The sequence below is a fragment of the Engystomops pustulosus genome, chromosome 3 (genome assembly GCF_040894005.1).
Source record: "Engystomops pustulosus chromosome 3, aEngPut4.maternal, whole genome shotgun sequence".
In the NCBI taxonomy this organism is placed as follows: domain Eukaryota; kingdom Metazoa; phylum Chordata; class Amphibia; order Anura; family Leptodactylidae; genus Engystomops; species Engystomops pustulosus.
Window position 1 is genome coordinate 206,937,755 of NC_092413.1, and position 19,238 is coordinate 206,956,992.

At 44.4% G+C, this 19,238-nt stretch overlaps 1 protein-coding gene across 3 annotated transcripts in view; it reads left to right on the forward strand.

Moving 5' to 3' along the window:
• The first annotated feature begins 1,171 nt into the window (after window positions 1–1,171).
• LDAH (lipid droplet associated hydrolase) overlaps window positions 1,172–19,238 on the forward strand; it is a 129,916-nt gene continuing 111,849 nt past the window's right edge. For 2 of the 3 annotated variants that reach the window (XM_072143644.1, XM_072143646.1), the window contains exons 1-3: window positions 1,172–1,289; window positions 12,386–12,520; window positions 13,696–13,841. In XM_072143644.1, coding sequence (XP_071999745.1) covers window positions 12,444–12,520; window positions 13,696–13,841 — 223 coding nt within the window. In that variant the 5' untranslated portion in view covers window positions 1,172–1,289; window positions 12,386–12,443. The remainder of the gene's footprint in view (window positions 1,290–12,385; window positions 12,521–13,695; window positions 13,842–19,238) is intronic. The other variant, XM_072143645.1, reaches the window with a different exon arrangement.

A 19,238-nucleotide genomic window follows, 5' to 3' on the forward strand; every position in this document is an offset into this window, starting at 1 on the left:
TTTAAAAATATTTCCTGTATTTTTTTTAAAATAAAAACATTGAAAGTATCAGCGACAGATTTGCAAATCTTTCAGAGGATTTATAGATTCGGAACAAACCTGCAGATTCTCTGGCATTGAATCCGTGTCCTGTAACAAAATATAAAGGACGTGTGACAGAAGATGGTGCCACTGCATTTATGCCAATTCCACTGCATTCAGAATAGTTTTTTTTACCAGCTTCCTAGTTCATGGCACAGAATATTACATGGTGCCTGTACGAGTACAATTTATCTAATAGATAAAAAGACCTGCAAATGGGAAACATTCAAAAATGACGGCTTTTGGAAAGTAGGAAGTAAAAAATGGAAATGCAAAAACGGAGGTTTCTCATACGCCTGTGCTCGTGTTGAAGGACCCCACCCAGGCTCGGCTACAGGTTTTACTAGGCCCCTGGGCTACAGAGCCTCAGTGAACACACATGGGGGCATTAAAAATTCAGAAACTAAAAACTCCTGTTCCCTAAAATATTCCTTAATTTTTTATCCCAAACAGTGCCCTCATGGTTATTTTATATAAGCCCACTTCACTTCTTATGGGTTCATGAGATACAGCCCCCCTCACCCTCATGGATTCCTTATGTACAGCCTTATGTGGGGCCCCCAAGCAGTTATGGGCCCCAGCACTTGACCAGGTATCATATGCCCAGTGCTGGTGGCAATTTTGCCATAGCCTGCAAACTTTCAGCCATATGCAGGCACAGGTACCCCCTGTGTCTGCCTCTCCACCGCAGCCATGCCCCCATCATGCCCCTCCACACCCACCTCCCTGTAGGTGCGTAAAGGTGGCAACAATCGTAACTACAGTAGAAATTGCGATTATTTCAGAGCTTGGATGCCAGAACACTGGTTTACAAGCCCCTTATGTCAATGTTTGTACAGCCATGATGTTATCAGGCTTGGGATTGACAATTTAGAAATAACTGAAGGGAAATTATAACTAATTTTATTTTTTTACGTACAACTATCTATCTTCTCAAAGCAGTATTGATTTCTGCACTACAACTTGGTGATAAAGAAGACATTTATGAGGTAATGACAGAGGTTTGTTAACTTTGCCAGTAACAAAAATGGCCGCCGCGGATGCTACAGACGACACCTTCTCATGCACTTTCAGTTTCTCTCTCGGCGTGACGTCATGACGCCTGGCTGAGGGGCGGAGCTTGCATCAAAGCGGCCGGTTCTGGGTTCTGTTCCTGTCCGTGTGAATGCGGCGCTGATTTATTAGGAGCTGCTGCGGTTTTGTATGAGGTACAGCACGCTATTCCCTCCTGTCCATGTCCTTGTTCATTCAGCCGACCCGACTATGGTTCTTCTCCTGCCCTGATAGCCGCCTGCCAGTCATTGTGATTGACAGGTGTCAATATTGTCCTGTGATGGGGGTTACATATCGTCCGTGCGATAAGACTTGGAGACCAGTGTGTTAAAAATATCATAGTGTGCAAAATCTCTCTATTTACAATGTATTTAATGAATTACATTGAATTTTGCAAAAATTTTCAGAGTAGCAAAGTTTTGGGTCATTGCACACTTTGCGTAACTTGTGATTTGCAACATTGCATCACTTTTGCATTAGATGCAATGATAATACAGGCAGTCCCCGGGGTTACTTACAAGATTGGTTCTGTAGGTTTGTGCTTAAGTTGAATTTGTATGTAAGAGGGAACTCTATATTTTCTAAGTGTGACCCCAGCCAATAATTTTTTGGTCTCTGTGACAATTAGATTTTAAAAATGATGGATTGTCATCAGAACCAGGATTAGCAATAAATCTTATTTGGAGACCCCTTTTATAACTCCTACAGTTGATTACCATAGCCTAGAGCTAAAGTACAGTAAATTACCAACATCCAGAGGTCCGTTTGTAACTAGGGGTCGTCTGTAAGTTGGGTGTTCTTAAGTAGGGGACCGCCTGTAGTGACCCCCTCCCACTTCCATCTTTACTCTTGGTTCACATCTATCCTGGGTAAGTCAGGTCACCGTGCCGGCACCAGTTGACTATAACCGGGTCATCGGGACATCATTATGGGATCCCTATCCCATATAGTGGGGGTCCATCACTGATCCCTACTGATCACCCGATGATATCTGCTTTTAGCGTTGGAATAATGCCAGGGAACAGCGCCCTTCTCTCTGTAGTGGGCAAAGTGTGTTACTACAACTCATCTCCTATTCCCTGGAATGGAGTTGCAGTGCAGTTACCCATTCCCACCACTACACAGAGAACGGAGCTTTTTGTTCTGGGTTTTGATTATAATGCCAGAAGTAGACAGAACTTGTGGGGTCCTGGGTGCCCCTGCCCCCCCCCCCCCCCGCATCAGCTGATTAAACTTTCATTTGGGCTTGATCTTGCTGAAACCTTGAGGACCTCAAGTTAAAGTCTTTCGCTTGATCACTTGTATTTTTCCATTAAGTTTTGTTCCTCTGTTATCCCTCCTGGAATTGTATAAGTAAAATTACTTATACATTCCATTACTAGTAAGGTTTATATTTACACATCATCAACACTGATTGGACAGTGTGTATAGACACTCCCCCTAGACACAATTCATGGTAAAACCCAGTTGTCACTTTATGTACATACTCCCAGGAGGAATAAAAGAATGGCCCTGAAGGATCCCTTTAATTCTGTGCTTGGTAAATGCTTACCTTACACAATCGCTGTTTGGACTTTACGCCGCAGCTTCAGGTCTATCTTATCTTCTCAGTGTTATTTAGATATTGCGTTTTTCGTGGCTCTTATCATCTGACGTCTTCTGTCTGGTTAATATTTTATGATGTATTTGTTAGATTTTCCAACATATCCATAGGAGAGGTCATAAATCAGTTGGGTCTTACACTTGGGAGCACCCCCTTTAAGGAAAAGTTGATTCAATCGCTGGAAGCGTCATGGTGAAGAGATCTGGTAGAACAGCTCCATGCTCTGCATAGTGGTTGTGCTGTGTTATTACAACTCTGCACAGTGTACAGAGCTGACAGTGGCCGCTTTGTGTTGTGACTGTAGTCTCGTCTTCGATTCACATTTGTGAGAGCTCAGGTTGCAGTAACGGCCCATGGCCACTATACAGAGCATGGAGCCATCTGATATACTGTCTGTTACATTGACCACAGACTAGAAGAGCTGATCAGTTCTGGGCCTGGGTTTCAGCTGCATCGATCAAATATCAGTACCAGTGCAGAGGATCTTCTGCTGGATATGGTGTAATATATGTATATGTAATTAATCGTTATTTAAATTATGCTCCCCTTAGCAGAAAAATGCTGTGGACATAGACTGTAATGAAGAATTAAAATGCTATACTGTGGTTGTGGTGCTGTACTGTGGTTGCTAATGTTGCGGTTCCTCGTGCTGTTCCTCAACGATGCGTGACACATTACTACGTCAGCCGTCGGTTTTGTATGTTTGGAGAGGGCTCACAGGCTAAGCCGTCTTCATGGCCGATGAGTGTTTGCTGCATATTGCAGCAAACACCCACCAGGAACACCCACGATTGTTGCTAGCGCCGTTGACTGGTGTTCACCTGTTGATCGCCACCAACAAAGCTGCCGGCGTGGATGCCGCCATGTTGATTTGGATCTATGCTCCCCTGATGTCATCAGGGAGCGGCGATACGTTGCTATTACAGCCTCGGGTCACACAAAGACCCGAGGCTGTCTTGTTTTAACACATTACAATGTGCCATTTGTGCATTTGTAATAGATGATTTGGAAAGTATGGCAGTATATAGTAGGATCAATCAGACAACCCAGTGTTAAAGTACCCTAGGGGGTCTGAAAAACAGTAAATAAAATAAAATAGATAAATAATAATAGTAAAATAAATAAACAGCGAGGTTGTCAGAATTACATGGCTCACCGCACAAGCTCGAGGTTTGCTTTTACGATAAGCCCACGTCATGGGTATGAAGGGGAATAGAAGGAGCAGAGCGAAGACTCAAACGAACAGGTGTCCCTTGCAATTTGAAAGGCACAGCCCCCAGGACTTTGATGCACGAGCTGGCAGGGAACCAGGTACATTTTTGAACTAAATTACTAAAATTTAGGGATATTGTATAAACATATGTGATGATGTCTCTATTAGAACCTGTCGGCTTTGAAAACGAGTGCTCTGGTGACAGGTTCCCTTCAAAACATGCAAAATGTGTCTGGTTATGAACTAGTTAAATTCTTCTGTATAATAAATATTTGAAGAAAAAAAATAGTAAAAATCGGACCCCTGCAGCAACTTTTTTCCCCCTTCTGTCCTGGACGTGGGGAGTGTTTCGGTACGTTACATCACGATACGCGATGACGGCCGCGTTCTCATAAACACAAGGAGCATTCCCAATCTCGGAGCAGCGGCCGCAGCGATCTGCTGTAAGATCTTGGGCGTCTTGGCACAGGAATGACTTTTTAATGAGAAATGGAAAAAGCGAGTCGTCGTTTCTGTGCAGGTGGAAAAAGGTTAACACAACTCGCCTGTCACATCTCGTTATAGAAATGTCCGCAGAACTGAGGGAAAACGCAGCAGACGGAGAGGAATGACCTAGGAGTAAGTGCTAATAAGGGCTTTCAGTCCCACGGGGACCGGCCGTATATTACCATTGTGCTGCCACAGAACCAGATCACGACCCGTTCTGCTCCTGGGAATGCTGGGTAGTAAAGATGTTTTCCCCCCTTGGCTTGGAGAGTACGGTAATTTTGGATCAAATCTGGAAGGTAGCGGCATAAACCTGCGAGGGCTCCATGTAAGGTTGATAGAGGCTAAGGCTGCGGTCACACGTGGCGTTTTGAACGCATTTTTGGCCCGTTTTTAAGCAGTCCGTCAGCTAGGCCAGGCACTTTTTTCAGTCCTGGGACCATTTAAAGTGTCCCTACACTCAAAAATCTAAATTTGACTATACGTTAGGCATAAATAGTAAACATTTGGGAGGAGCAGACCCACTTAATTTCAGGTCTGGCCTCGTTTGGACAGGCCCAAACTTAAAATGGATCTGCTTTTATTATAACTTTGAACACCACACATTTCGCCGACATAAAAGTTTATAAAATATTCAAAATAGGCCTGAGGTGCTCTGCACTAAATTTTTTAAGACCCGGTGCCTCCTGACACCGCCTACGGAGCCTTCCAAGAGTCGGTTATGTCATCAGCATTGTCTGCAAATCTTGCGCACGTGCGATGATAGCTTTCCTTGCTCTGTCGCACTTCGCTGCCAGCAGCACAAAGAAAGCTATTCTTGTGCTTGCGCATGATTTGCAGAGAGGGCCAGTGACATTTCCGGCACTCGGGACGCTCCGTAGGTGGTGCCAAGAGGCATTGGGGCGTGAATAAATTAGATTGCAGTGAAGCCTGGCGGTACTCCTTCACCTGCTAAAGTCGCTGGTGGCATGTAAAATTAAGCAGCGCATGCGTGCCATGATTTTGGGAAGGATCAGCACTCCCCGTGACGTCACTGGAGAGCCAGCACGCATATGCCATTACAATTAAAATTTTGCCGGCGACTTTGCCAGCAACTGTTGGACAGTTATTGCCCGCGATCGGTAACAGCAATTACCGCTGCCATTACCGGCAGGGGGTCTGAGCTGACCCGGAATTGGGGACTTCTAATGAACTGGCAGAATTCGGTACGCTCATCCCTAGTCAACATACCAGGTTCTTTCCATTCTCCTTATGTCTTCAAAACTTTATTCACCTTCCCTACCCAGTTTCTCCAAAAAAATTACAGCTGACATCTTCAGAGAAAAGACACGCCCCATTCCAATGTTCCGAACTAGGACAGTAGAGAGAGCGCAGTGTATGAGAAGCTTCCGGTATCTATCAGCTGAAATTTTTGGGGACACCTGACACCCTTGTGAATAAAGCAATGCAAGTACTTGGTAAGTAACAGAGGGCACCTAGTATTGATACCTAGTAAAGCTTTACCTTCGGAATCCTCCATCTGCCAGCTCCGTGTAACCCATACATGTTGCTCGATGGGCTCCAGAGCTGCAGAGTTGTGTGTGTCTCATCGGACACAGTGTAGCCGGGATACAAAACTGCCGCAGACACTGTAATAAATGTGGCCCCCTGTATACTTTATGGACATTTTTTATTGTATACACTAAGCCCATACCTCGAATGGAAGGCAAAAAAACCCCAAAAAACTTGTGTATTTCTATAATCCTGTGACCCATAGCGTGTGCAATGCAGTCAGATTTACCTTCGATTTACATTTGATCCCGCTCACCTTTCCATTTAATCCCCCCCACCAATCGCGTGGACTTATGTATTTACGGTAAGTGCATCCTAGCATCCAGTGTTTGTAGCCGGCGTACGCCATGACGCTATAAAGGGCGGCTTTGTCAGTGTAAACTCGCCATCAGCTGGAAAATAGTGCGCAGAGGTAATGTAACAGCAGCTGTATAGCCAGGGAAGGGAAAGGTAGGGGGGGGGTCTTGAACGGCGTCCAAATGCCTTCGGCTGGCCTCATGACAACACGTCTATAATTACAGGGGGTCATGTGATCGCTCCGACTTCAGAAGAGGTAAACTTTCTTTTTTTTTTTTCCTTTCTTTAATCAGTTTGGTGATGTCATAGACACCTGTTACCATTTTCAGTCTTGTTGAAAGGTCCCGTAAATAAAGAAGGCAAATTTGTCATCATTTATCTGGGTGACATTTACCGGCGCAGATATGAACGCGCCTTCCATGAAAACAACTTTGTATACAATATCGGCCATACACAAGGGCCGCGGCCGGTACCTCGCACCTGATGGATGTCTGCTGCTACACAAAGATACCTGTGTTGGGGGATTTCATTTGAACACTTTCCTTACAGAATCCAGAGTTGGTTTTTGGGAGAAATTGTTGCTGAGTTATAATAAAACAAAAAAAAAAAAAATGACCCGAAGAATATTTAAAGAGAACTTTTCAGGTCAATTTGGGAGACTAAAGCAACTACAGGTCCTTATTGACCTGTGGTTTAGGGTCCCAAATCAACCTGTTTAACAGCTGACCCCGTCTTAAGAACAGCTGACTTACAGACGACCCTTAGTCACTAACTGCCCCTGGGGAATCTCTCTGGATGCTGGAAATTTACTGAACTTTAGTCCAGTTTGCAGTGATCACATGTAGCGGGGCTTACTTTTTCTTGCCAATTATGCTCTCAAATATAATTCTTGGAAAACCCTTTAAAGTGACCCTCCACCCATATAACTAAATTTGACTATACAGGCGGTCCCCTACTTAAGAACACCCGACTTACAGACAACCCATAGTTACAGACAGACCCTCTGACCATCGGTGAAGCTTTCTGAATGCTTTACTATAGTCCAAGGCTGCAATGATCAGCTGTAAGGTGTCTGTAATGAAGCTTTATTGATAATCCTTGGTCCCATTACAGCAAAAAATGTTTAAACTCCAATTGTCACTGGGGCCAAAATTACAATACAATACAATTATAAAATATACAGTTTCGACTTACATACAAATTCAACTTAAGAACACACCTCCGGACCCTATCTTGTACGTAACCCAGGGACTGTCTATACTTTAAGCACAGGGGAGTAACTAGGAGAGGCAGCGCACCATAGCAGGCTTCTGAATGGGACACTTTTTCCCCCACATACATAGAGTACCATATACACCCATGCATCATATGCACATCACATATACACACGTTTATACACTCGTGCACACATATAGAATAATAATAATAATTCCTTTATTTATATAGCGTACACAGATTACGCAGCGCTGCACAGAGCTTGCTAGATCAGTCCCTGTCCCCAATGGGGCTCACAATCTAATCCACCTACCAGTATGTTTTGGAGTGTGTTTTGGAGTGTGTTTTGGAGGATATTCACATCACATATACAGACATACAGTACCATATGCAATCATACAGCATATATATATATATATATATATATATATATATATATACACACACACCATACGCCATATATACACATACATCATATACACATCACATACACACATATACATATAGCATATATACATGACATATCTGTTATACAAATATTATGCTGTACAATGTGCAGAATAACATGTATATAATGGTGCACATCCTCCACTCTTTAGTGTGTCAGGTCAGATGACAGGGCCCCCTGACACTGTGGGCCCCATGGCGGCTGCTATGGCTGCTACCGCTGTGTTTACGCCCCTGATACACATACAGTATATGCACACACCATACACAATACACAAATATACGCACCCAATATACCAGTTGCCAGGATCCCAAGATACTGTGGACCCCATAGCAGCTGCTAAGGATATGATGATGAACAACAAAAAGTCCATAGACTAAGACAAAAAGTCTCCATAACCACAGGCACAAGTGCTCAGCCGGGTCACCAGAGCGGCGTTGTGAACCTTTCCTCCTATGAGCAGGACAAACATGAGATGTCAGTTTTCTCCAAAGGTCTGTCCTTCTGTGCTACAAGATCTGTGGACAACATTAAACTCTCCAATAACATGGAGGAATTCTTTAGAAAAATAAGACTCAGAGAATATTTCCACGACAGAGACTCTCTTGACAGATTTGGAGACAGGGCAGTTCAACAGCAACCCAACAAAAAGATCTACCTGGACCCCCAAATCTGGAACCAACTCAACACTGGATGCATATATTGGGGCAGATTTACTTACCAGTCCCTGCGCGATCTGCCGTGATTCACTAACAGCGTACATCTGATATCAACTAATTGATATGACCAGGAAGTTTTCAACGGATATCCAACACAAGGCCAACCTTCTCATCCCGGAGGATCCCAGGCCAGGCTGTTTCTCTATGCTCCCCAAGATCCACAAAGATGGCAATCCAGGAAGGCTTATTATTTCTGGCATTGGCATTGACAGAAAGCATCTCAGGTTGGGTGGAAAATCTCCTAAAACCCCTGGTGAGAAGAACTCCTAGCTACATCCAGGACACTGCTGACCTTTTAAATAAACTCAAGACTGTAGGTCCACTTCCTGATGGTACAATTCTGGCCACCATGGATGTGGAATCTCTATACACTAACATCCCCCATAAAGATGGAATAGCAGCATGCCGGGCACACATGGAGAAGCACAACTTACCAACAGAACTGGTCAAAGAACCCATTTGGAGATGATCTGTACCTTCAGTGTATGGGAACATCAATGGGTTCTAGGTGTGCACCAATCTATTTATGGCTGAACTAGAAGGTGCTTACTTAACAGCTTCCACCCCAAACATACCAGACAATCTATCATATACAGCCAGGCCATACGCTCCATCCACATCTATCATATACAGCCAGGCCATACGCTACATCCACATCTATCATATACAGCCAGGCCATACGCTACATCCCTATCTATCATATACAACCAGGCCATACGCTACATATCTATCATATACAGCCAGGCCATACGCTCCATCCACATCTATCATATACAGCCAGGCCATACGCTACATCCACATCTATCATATACAGCCAGGCCATACGCTACATCCCTATCTATCATATACAACCAGGCCATACGCTACATATCTATCATATACAGCCAGGCCATACGCTCCATCCACATCTATCATATACAGCCAGGCCATATGCTACAACCGTATCTGTTTAGACAAGAAAGAACTGGAAAAACACCTCCTGGAGCTCAGGTCTGAATTTCTCCAGTTGGGCTACAGACCAAAAGTGACTGATAACCAAATAGGTAAAGCAGCAGCCATCAACAGAGACCATTTACTCGCATATAAGGAGACCCAACAGGAGGCCAGAGTACCCCTAGTAGTCACTTGTGGGCTGCAGAAGAAGAATCAATCAGGGAATAGTAAAGAGAGCCTTCATACTAGACACACAGAGGATGCCACACCCAGAATCTTTCTAGAGGGACATTTTCCAATTCCCAAAAAGTTGGCTAGTAGAACCGTGCGGCAGGTTGTTTTCTGCTCCTTTTTATGGACCTGCGCGACGCTATTATAGATATAGAAGGCATACTGAACAAAGTGCTACTGAAGGTGTATAGGAACCTTTAAACCATGATCCAAACAAGGTCAACGTCTGTTGCAGGTTTATGGCCACCTCCTAGGAAGAAGACAATAGCAAGGGGCCAACAAAAATTAAGCAAAAACCAAGACGTTAGCGCATAAATTTTGACCCCGTCACGTCTGCTAGTCATGTAAAATGGCTGTAAAATACTTCAAAGAAATCAACTTGAGGTCTATAATTAAAGGCAACAGCGCAGATCTGCTGATTCGACACACTAACATTACAATGCCATACCAGGGAGCTATAAAAGTTCTCCAAACAACCTTCACATTAGGCAGAAAGCGCGAGGTGTTTGATTGACGGTCCGAAGCTCATTAGGGTCTCGAACATCAATGTTTCTGAGAAGGGGAAAATGTTTCGAAAATCTTTTGGGTGAGAGGTGTTAAAAACATATGCAGGTGTTAAAATGTAGTTTGGCAGCTAATGGTTGATAAAGTCTTCTCCATAAACCCGAAGCAAAAAAAAACATTGAGCGAATTGTAAAAGAAAGCTGAAAGCCAAGCAAAACGGAGCTCGGGAGTGATAGCCGATTGATGCTCCTAAATTTGCCTTTGGAGAGGTCACACATGACGTATGTGAAAATGGAGCTCTCGGGAGGAGGAATATAATTTTAGTATGTTTAAAGGGTTTATAACATGCCCATCAGTAGGCTCATTGAAGAAGCCATGTTCTTCAAGACGTAACTCAATCATTTTTTTAGTATCTATGTCTGAACCCGCAGCTCATTGTAGTAAAGGTTTTTTTTTTTTTAGGGCGGTCACCACATTCTGTGTAGGAGATCGGTAATTGGCTTACCCCCAACTAAATTGATATTGATGATCTACTGTAAGGAGGTTGGTTTCTCCATCCTGGTAGTTAACAGTATAATAATAATCTTTATATTAAGCCATCATATTCCGTAGCAACAGAGGGGGTGACACGAGACGTTACAGTATATGAGGATGAGGGGGTGACACAAGAGCTTACAGTCTATGAGGAGGTGACACGAGACGTTACAGTGTATGAGGATGAGGGGGTGACACAAGAGCTTACAGTCTATGAGGAGGTGACACGAGACGTTACAGTGTATGAGGATGAGGGGGTGACACAAGAGCTTACAGTCTATGAGGATGAGGGGGTGACACAAGAGCTTACAGTCTATGAGGATGAGGGGGTGACACAAGAGCTTACAGTCTATGAGGAGGTGACACGAGACGTTACAGTGTATGAGGATGAGGGGGTGACACAAGAGCTTACAGTGTATGAGGATGAGGGGGTGACACAAGAGCTTACAGTCTATGAGGATGAGGGGGTGACACAAGAGCTTACAGTCTATGAGGATGAGGGGATGACACAAGAGCTTACAGTCTATGAGGATGAGGGGGTGACACAAGAGCTTACAGTCTATGAGGATGAGGGGTAACACAAGAGCTTACAGTCTATGAGGATGAGGAGGTGACACAAGAGCTTACAGTCTATGAGGAGGAGGGGGTGACACAAGAGCTTACAGTCTATGAGGATGAAGGGGTGACACAAGAGCTTACAGTCTATGAGGATGAGGGGGTGACACAAGAGCTTACAGTCTATGAGGATGAGGGGGTGACACAAGAGCTTACAGTCTATGAGGATGAGGGGGTGACACAAGAGCTTACAGTCTATGAGGATGAGGAGCGACACAAGAGCTTACAGTCTTTGAGGATGAGGGGGTGACACAAGAGCTTACAGTCTATGAGGATGAGAGGGTGACACAAGAGCTTGCAGTCTATGAGGATGAGGTGGGGCACAAGAGCTTACAGTCTATGAGGATGAGGGGGTAACAAGAACTTACAGTCTATGAGGAGGAGGGGTGACACAAGAGCTTACAGTCTATGAGGATGAGGGGTGATAAAAGAACTTACAGTCTATGAGGATGAGGGGGTGACACGAAAACTTACAGTCTATGAGGATGATCTCTTTTTAAAAGAATTGTCTATAAAGTTATTATTTTTTTGATACTTCTCGATTGTTCCCCTCCTACTTCTGTTTTGAAGCTTTCTGGATCCCAGTGATGTGTTATTTGTGGACAACCTAGCTTTATGAGCCCGATCTTTCACCTTAACGAGAGTTGGCTCCTCTACGATCACTTAGTTAAGCTCACCCCATACACGGTCAACCCCACCTTTTTTATATTGATGGAACTGACAAGAAATGACCCCTCAGCCAATCAAGGGATGAGGTGGGTCTCTATTGTAAGCAGGGATTGGCTCATTTGCCAAATGCTTGATCACAGATAGGTTTCAGACCTATTTTAGGCAATAAAATCGGTCAGACGAGTAGGAATGTAGTGAGGTCAGAATGTCAATAATTTGTTTTATTTCCATAGAAGGACACTAATGGCAAGGATTTCCTAGAGGCAAATCCACCCTTGGTTCTGCTTAAAGATGGAAGCCATTACTGAGAGATTGTTGGGAGATAGGAAATCCAACCTCCGTACACAACACCAAGTCTCCACTACAAGGTCTGGATCCCATAGGAGCTAGGATGGCGCTCTCTAGTTTTACAATGTGTCCGTAGCTCCCTTAGCACGTAGTAGTAGACAATTAGAAGGCATCTCTAGTCTGCGAAGCAAAATTCTTGCTCAATGGGCTTGTGAAGTATACTTTTGGATACTATATTTGGCAATTTTGAGTTGGTAGATTTCCTTATATATTAGCCAGCGTGTAGAGTGTTCAAAAAGAGCATCACTCAAGAGCAATCAGAATGTCTCCAATTAACACGGAAAGTCCATTGATTTAGTTCTATTCAAGAGATTGAGAGGACCTTCCACCACCAACTCCAGCTCTCCGCGCAGATTCCAGGGCAATTGGATTCTTTCTGACGTTCGTTTTGAGAACCAACATAGTACTGTACTGACTAGTGGGTGGGTCCCTGCTGACTGCTTTGGACCAAGAACCACCCCACTTGACAGTAGATAGTCTAATTAGCATATTAGTGATGGAAACTATTAGCACCGATATAAACAAGCAGGAAAGTAATTCCAAAACGGCTACAGATCCAAGACAAGTAAGGCACCGAAGGTTTACCGGAGAGGGACGGTGTCTCTTTGTGGATAAAACTCAAATCTTTATTAGGAGCAAATAAAATTCACAAAGCATAGAAAATGGTCACAGACTGACGCGTTTCAAGCTATCAAGCTCTTACTTGTAGCCCCAAAGACTGATATCTTGGAAATGGTGAGGACTAGAGAAAAAAACCAAGCAACTGTGCCAGGATCCTTGGAGTGGCTTCTATGTTGGGAATTGAAGTGTTGGAGGGAGGGTTCTCTTTAAGAACTAGTCAACTAGTGTATACTACAGGGAACCATATGTAATCTTCATTTTGGGGGAGTCATCTTACAGTCTCTTATTTTGTGAGACGTCCGTAGTGCTTGGACAACCCCTTAACTAATGAACCCATGGATAGTGAAATATTTCAGCTTGCGTCCTACACGATTAAACTTTTATCCAGTTATGCCTTGCTTCATCTTTATACATAACACCCACGTGGTAACCCATCATTCATAGGTGGTGTTATCTGTTTTATGTAGTAGGGGGCTTCTTAAAACCCTCCTCTTGTGTTACTTGTACTTGGGAATATGGTTTATTGTCAATGCCACAACGTACGGTTAACAATTTTCTTCTGTTAATCCTCCAGAAACATGGAAGAAAATATTCCCATTTATGATGAATTCATCTACTGCCTCGGAGCTGCTACACAAGTCCTTAAATTTGGACCTTGGAGGGATCTGCAGAAGACCTCAGATGAAGCCCCACCTAAAGTACTGTTTCTCATCATCCCAGGTGGGTGTACAATGATGATGCGAACGATGATGCACACGACCGAGAGCGTAGAACGGCGGCATAGAGGGGGGAGGTTGCTGTTTTGGCCATACGTAGCTGCTGATAGTATTAGGCAGCAGCCCTGGAGATCGGTGTTTGTTGATAGTAGTAGCAGAATTCTATTCCAGGATTGCAGCTGGATCTGGAACACCCTGTTGCACTGGTGTGTGAGATCTCCTCAATGTGTATGACTCAATGGGGTACATTTACTAAGGGTCCGAATCGATTTTATTCCGCCATGTTTCTCGAATTTTTCCAAATTCCGCCGGGATTTTGGCGCACGTGATTGGATTTTGACGCAAACACGCCGGCTTTCATGCGACAGAAATCAGGGGCGTGGTCATCGGAAAACCTGACGGATTTGGAAAAACCGCGGAGTTTAAAAACCGAATTGTGTTGCAAAATCAATCACTCACATGCACCAGGAATAGGTTGGTGAACTCCGGCGGACCTCTGCGCAGCAGCGACACCTGGTGGACATCGGGCAAACAACCTTAGTGAATCGCTGGAAGACGTGAATCCTCGCCGGAGAACGCGCCGCTGGATCGCGACAGGACCAGGTAAGTAAATGTGCTCTAATGTGTATGTCTGCCCGACTACGGCCCGGGGGACATACGTTCGTGTACATGCACCCTAACTCATACTAACCGATCAGTGCTGGCAGGACAGATAAGACTTTGGCCTGTGTGCATTTGATAAGTAATTATAGGGGTTCGCCTTTTTCAATAACTCTCTTCCATTAGACATGTATGTACTTGTGTCTTTGCCTCACTGGGAATAGGGACGGGTTGGCATGTCCTGCCACCTCCAAGCTGAACGCAGCGTGGCTTCTATGCCCCTGTTTGTTTACATGGGGCATGGACCGGAGAGTGTGGGACACCGAGAGGGACTGCGAAGGTAAGTAAATGTTTATTTTTTAACTAGCTCCCTCCCGGGCACCAATGAGTTTGTTTTTTTTAACTCTGACAACCCCTTTAACTAGTGAAGGAGCCTCCGCCTTATTTGCATATTTATCAAAGCTTATTTTCTGACTAATGCAGACCCTCCGGAGATAGCAGGAAACGGGTCAATCATCCCCTGGAGGTAACGAGCGCACATTATAGGACAGTCTACCACCCATAAACTGGTGCTAGATGTCCTCTAAACAAAAATTTCTATGGAAAAATAAAGCTTTAGAACTCGCTCTATAAACCAATGAAAAGTTCGGTGGCAAATCAAGAAAATTTTTTTAAGTCTTATTCCACTATGCAGGACTAGCCGCAGTGTTTGGATTTTTCCACAGTCTCCAAAACCAGCGCAAAATCTTTGCAACTTTCGCCAAACCTCCTCTACTCCACGGAGACACCAAGCTTTCAGCATCTTTGAGGGAACATTATTGGAGCCAACACATGACCCGAGCGTGAGGTCAGACTCCTGCCGTATCTCTGCCGCTTTGTACTTCATTAGGCTGATGGAACCACAAACCGTACGGCTAATGTATCCCCCCTCCGCCTGCGCTGTAACCCATGTGACCAGCGATGTGCGGCCGCGTAATCACCACCGTGCTTTTCCTCTCATATGGTTCTGTATATTTTCTGTGTTTGTTGCTACTAATGTCTGGGAAAATGTGGTATAACTTTGCGCTACTACTTTGATATGCAAAGTACCTTCCCCCGTGTTTTCCTTCCATCGAAAAAAAAAAAACCTCGGAATGCAGGCGGCTATCTGAACATCTCCCGCTTCCCGCTTTCTTCCTACGGTGTAAACAACTTCTATTTTGTCGTCTTTTTTTTTTTTTTGTGGTTTTTCTTACTTTTTTTTTTTAATCCGGAATGTTTAGTTTACATTAAGTTTATATTCGACAATGTGCGATATAAAGCATAACATTTTTTTTTTCTCGTCTATGGATATTTTGATCCTAACAATTCCCGACTATAATTTTTTTTTTTTTTCCGTTGGCCTAAGTCCCTGACTCCTCTTCTGTTTCCTTGCCAGGGTTCCTGCTGTAGTTGATAGTACTTGGATCGCTTCTGGCTAAATGGAACCCGGTGACACGTTTTGGGAGGAAATTGGTAGTGTCTTGCATGTTATTGGGAGCTCGTGTTTCATGATCTTCTAAGTAGAGATGTCCTATCCCATTATTTCTGCACTTTGTTTTTCTTGCCGTGCGCTCGCTCCCTGACATGTTGTTCCGCGGGAGAAGCTGCCGAGTTCTTTTCATTTCTTTTCTTTGTTTTTTTTTTTTCCACCTAGGCACATCTGGAAATCGCAAAAACTAAAAATGATAAGACATTGCAGGTGATGAGTGTGTGTTTTATGGCAGGCAGGGTGACCGACGATGGACTTTGTCATTTTACTGGCTTACTTTTATGCTTGTTGTTATAGTTTTGTGTCTGGAAGATAAAGGGGTGTTTTATACAGTGGTAAGAACAACAGTCAACGGTCTCTGTATCAGAAATGGAGAAATGGACAGGTGCATCAAATAGTCACCCCCCCCCCCTCGGGATCTCATTATGTGGGGTGCTGACATTTAAGTACCCCATCAATTGTGGACACAAACTGAGATCTAGTCCTGTGCAGTCCTTGGACCCCCATTATCTTGTAATATAGTAATAGATGCAATCATGTAGTGTGATCGCTTTGAATGTTTGAAACATTGGAACATTGGGTACCATCAACTTGAGTCCTCCTGCTCTATAACATGCGACCTGCAGATATGACACTATGCACAGTCTCCTCATCTCTCCCTGTTCTATAACATATTGCTACAGATAGATCACTCTGTACAGTCTGCTCAGCTCCCCCTGCTATATAACATGCTGCCTGCAGATAGGACACAATGTGCAATCTTCTCAGCTCCTCCTGCTCTATAACATGCTGCCTGCAGATAGGACACTATGTACAATCTGCTCAGCTCCTCCTGCTTTATGACATGCTGCCTACAGATAGGGCACTGTGTACAATCTGCTCAGCTTCCCCTGCTCTATAAGATGCTGCCTACGGATAGGACACTATGTACAATGTACTCACCTGCCTCTCCTCTGTAACATGCTGCCTGCAGATAGGACACCGTGTACAATCTGCACAGCTCCCCCTGCTCTATAGCATGCTGCCTGTAGATAGGACACTATGTTCAATCGGCTCAGCTCCTCTTGCTCTATTATATACTACCTGCAGATAGGACACTATGGGGCAGATTTATCAAGCAGTCTGAAAGTCAGAATATTTCCAGTTGCCCATGGCAACCAATCACAGCTCAGCTTTCATTTCACCAGTGCTCATGAATATTTTAAAGGGGAGCTGTGATTGGTTGCCATGGGCAATTGGAAATATTCTGACTTTCAGACTGCTTGATAAATCTGCCCCATTGTGTAATCTTCTCACCCGCTCCTGCTCTATAACATGCTGCCTGCAGATAGGATTCTAGCTACAATCTGCTCAGCTCCTCCTGCTCTATAACATGCTGCCTGCAGATAGGACACTATGTGCAATCTGCTCACCTCCTCCTGCTCTATAACATGCTGCCTGCAGATAGGATTCTAGCTACAATCTGCTCAGCTCCTCCTGCTCTATAACATGCTGCCTGCAGATAGGACACTATGTACAATCTGCTCAGCTCCTCCTGCTCTATAACATGCTGCCTGCAGATAGGACACTATGTACAATCTGCTCAGCTCCTCCTACTCTGTAATATGCTGTCTGCATACAGGACACTATGTACAATCTGCTCATCTCCTCCTGCTCTATAACACACTGCCTGCAGATAGGACACTGTATAGGACACATTATAATACTGCTGCCTGGATGTGCAGACCTCTCCTCGGATAGCGTGTACCTGGAACAATAGGGGATTGTGTATGGCATGTCAGGGCTGCGTGTCCCTCGCACACATGCATGTATTTAGGACGGGGATGGTAATGTGTAACACATTGCAGGCACCTGATTCTCAGACTATCACTTTATGTAATCCTCGCACAATGGGAGCGCAGGGCTTCCCGAGCATAATAAAACACATTACCACATTGTGCTGGCGTCCCCAACGTCTACTCACAGGACAATCCGCGGGGGTTCACATCGGATCGGGGCGTCTTAATTAAAACCCAAGCGGTGGAGCGGGTCGTGTCCTTTGATAGAGTCGTAGCCGTGCAATATCTTACAGATGTCACAGCTGCTGCATGAAATCACCGTATGAAATCCATAGGTGCCGGAGCCGTGCTGAATATCTGCCAGGTTACCTATTGTTTATTACAACAACAAGGGCAGGTGTTACTCCGTACAGAACGTGTGAATAGGTACCAGAGGAATACACAAGGATCAGGTTCTACTCAGGATTGACTTCACTCCTGTACCTGAGGTTCTTCCAGGATTTTAAAGAGGAGCAGTCCCCAATATCAGAGGTGAACTGTCCAAAGTGAAGTAATGGCTCTTGTATTTTTATAGTATTTTAGAATCTAATTGTTTGTGTAGTGATGAGTGGATCCGAACCGCAATGTTCGGGGCCGCACCGAAAAATTACATGTTCAACACACACCCCCACCCTCCAACTTCATTGGTACCGCTTTTTCCTAATAGAATGGTTTCTACAATGTAGGGACTCCTGGCTCCTTACCTGTCTCCTAGGTCCACCAATAAAGGAAACCTACCATGTGATTTGATGCATTATGAACCAAACATACCTTGAGAATGCTGTAGCTACACTGATGCAGAAACATATCTTATTTAATCCCTGAACTGAGTGGTTTTGCTGTAAAACAATTATAACATTCAGAACTGAACTGTCCAGACAGGACTAATCAACCTGTGCTGGATCACTTATACACAGCAGCTGGGGGATGGCGCAGCGATTGATTACTTCGGCCTGTCAGGCACAACACAGACTTCATAGTATAGTCTCCTGTTCGTCTGCATTGGGGGCAAGACTGGAAGCGCCTTTAGTCTATCAGTGACCCCAGAATGTCGCATCTCCAGGCACAGCTGGACCACTAAAATGGATTCTGTGACCTCTGACAGTTCCCATCATGCCAATGCCTGGGTCATCACTTCCTCTGAGTCACGTGGTCTCTGGAACTTCCAGACCTGCAGGGCTTTACTCTCTTAAAGGGAACCTGTAACCAGGGACCTCATTTTCACTAAAGACAATGCAGAATCCCATTACAGCTGCATTGCAAAGAATTGTGCATTTGCATTACAATATAATTGTATGTTTTATCTTACCTTTCTCCCTAACAATATCATGTTCTCCATCGAGTCCAAGGGGTTGGGCTTTATTTTGCATGCCTTTAAAAAAAAAACCATGTGACTTGTCTGTGCTGCTCACTCCTCAGCTCTCAGCCCCCACCTTTGTGCACTTGTACAGCTCCTCCCTCCTGCTTCTTCACT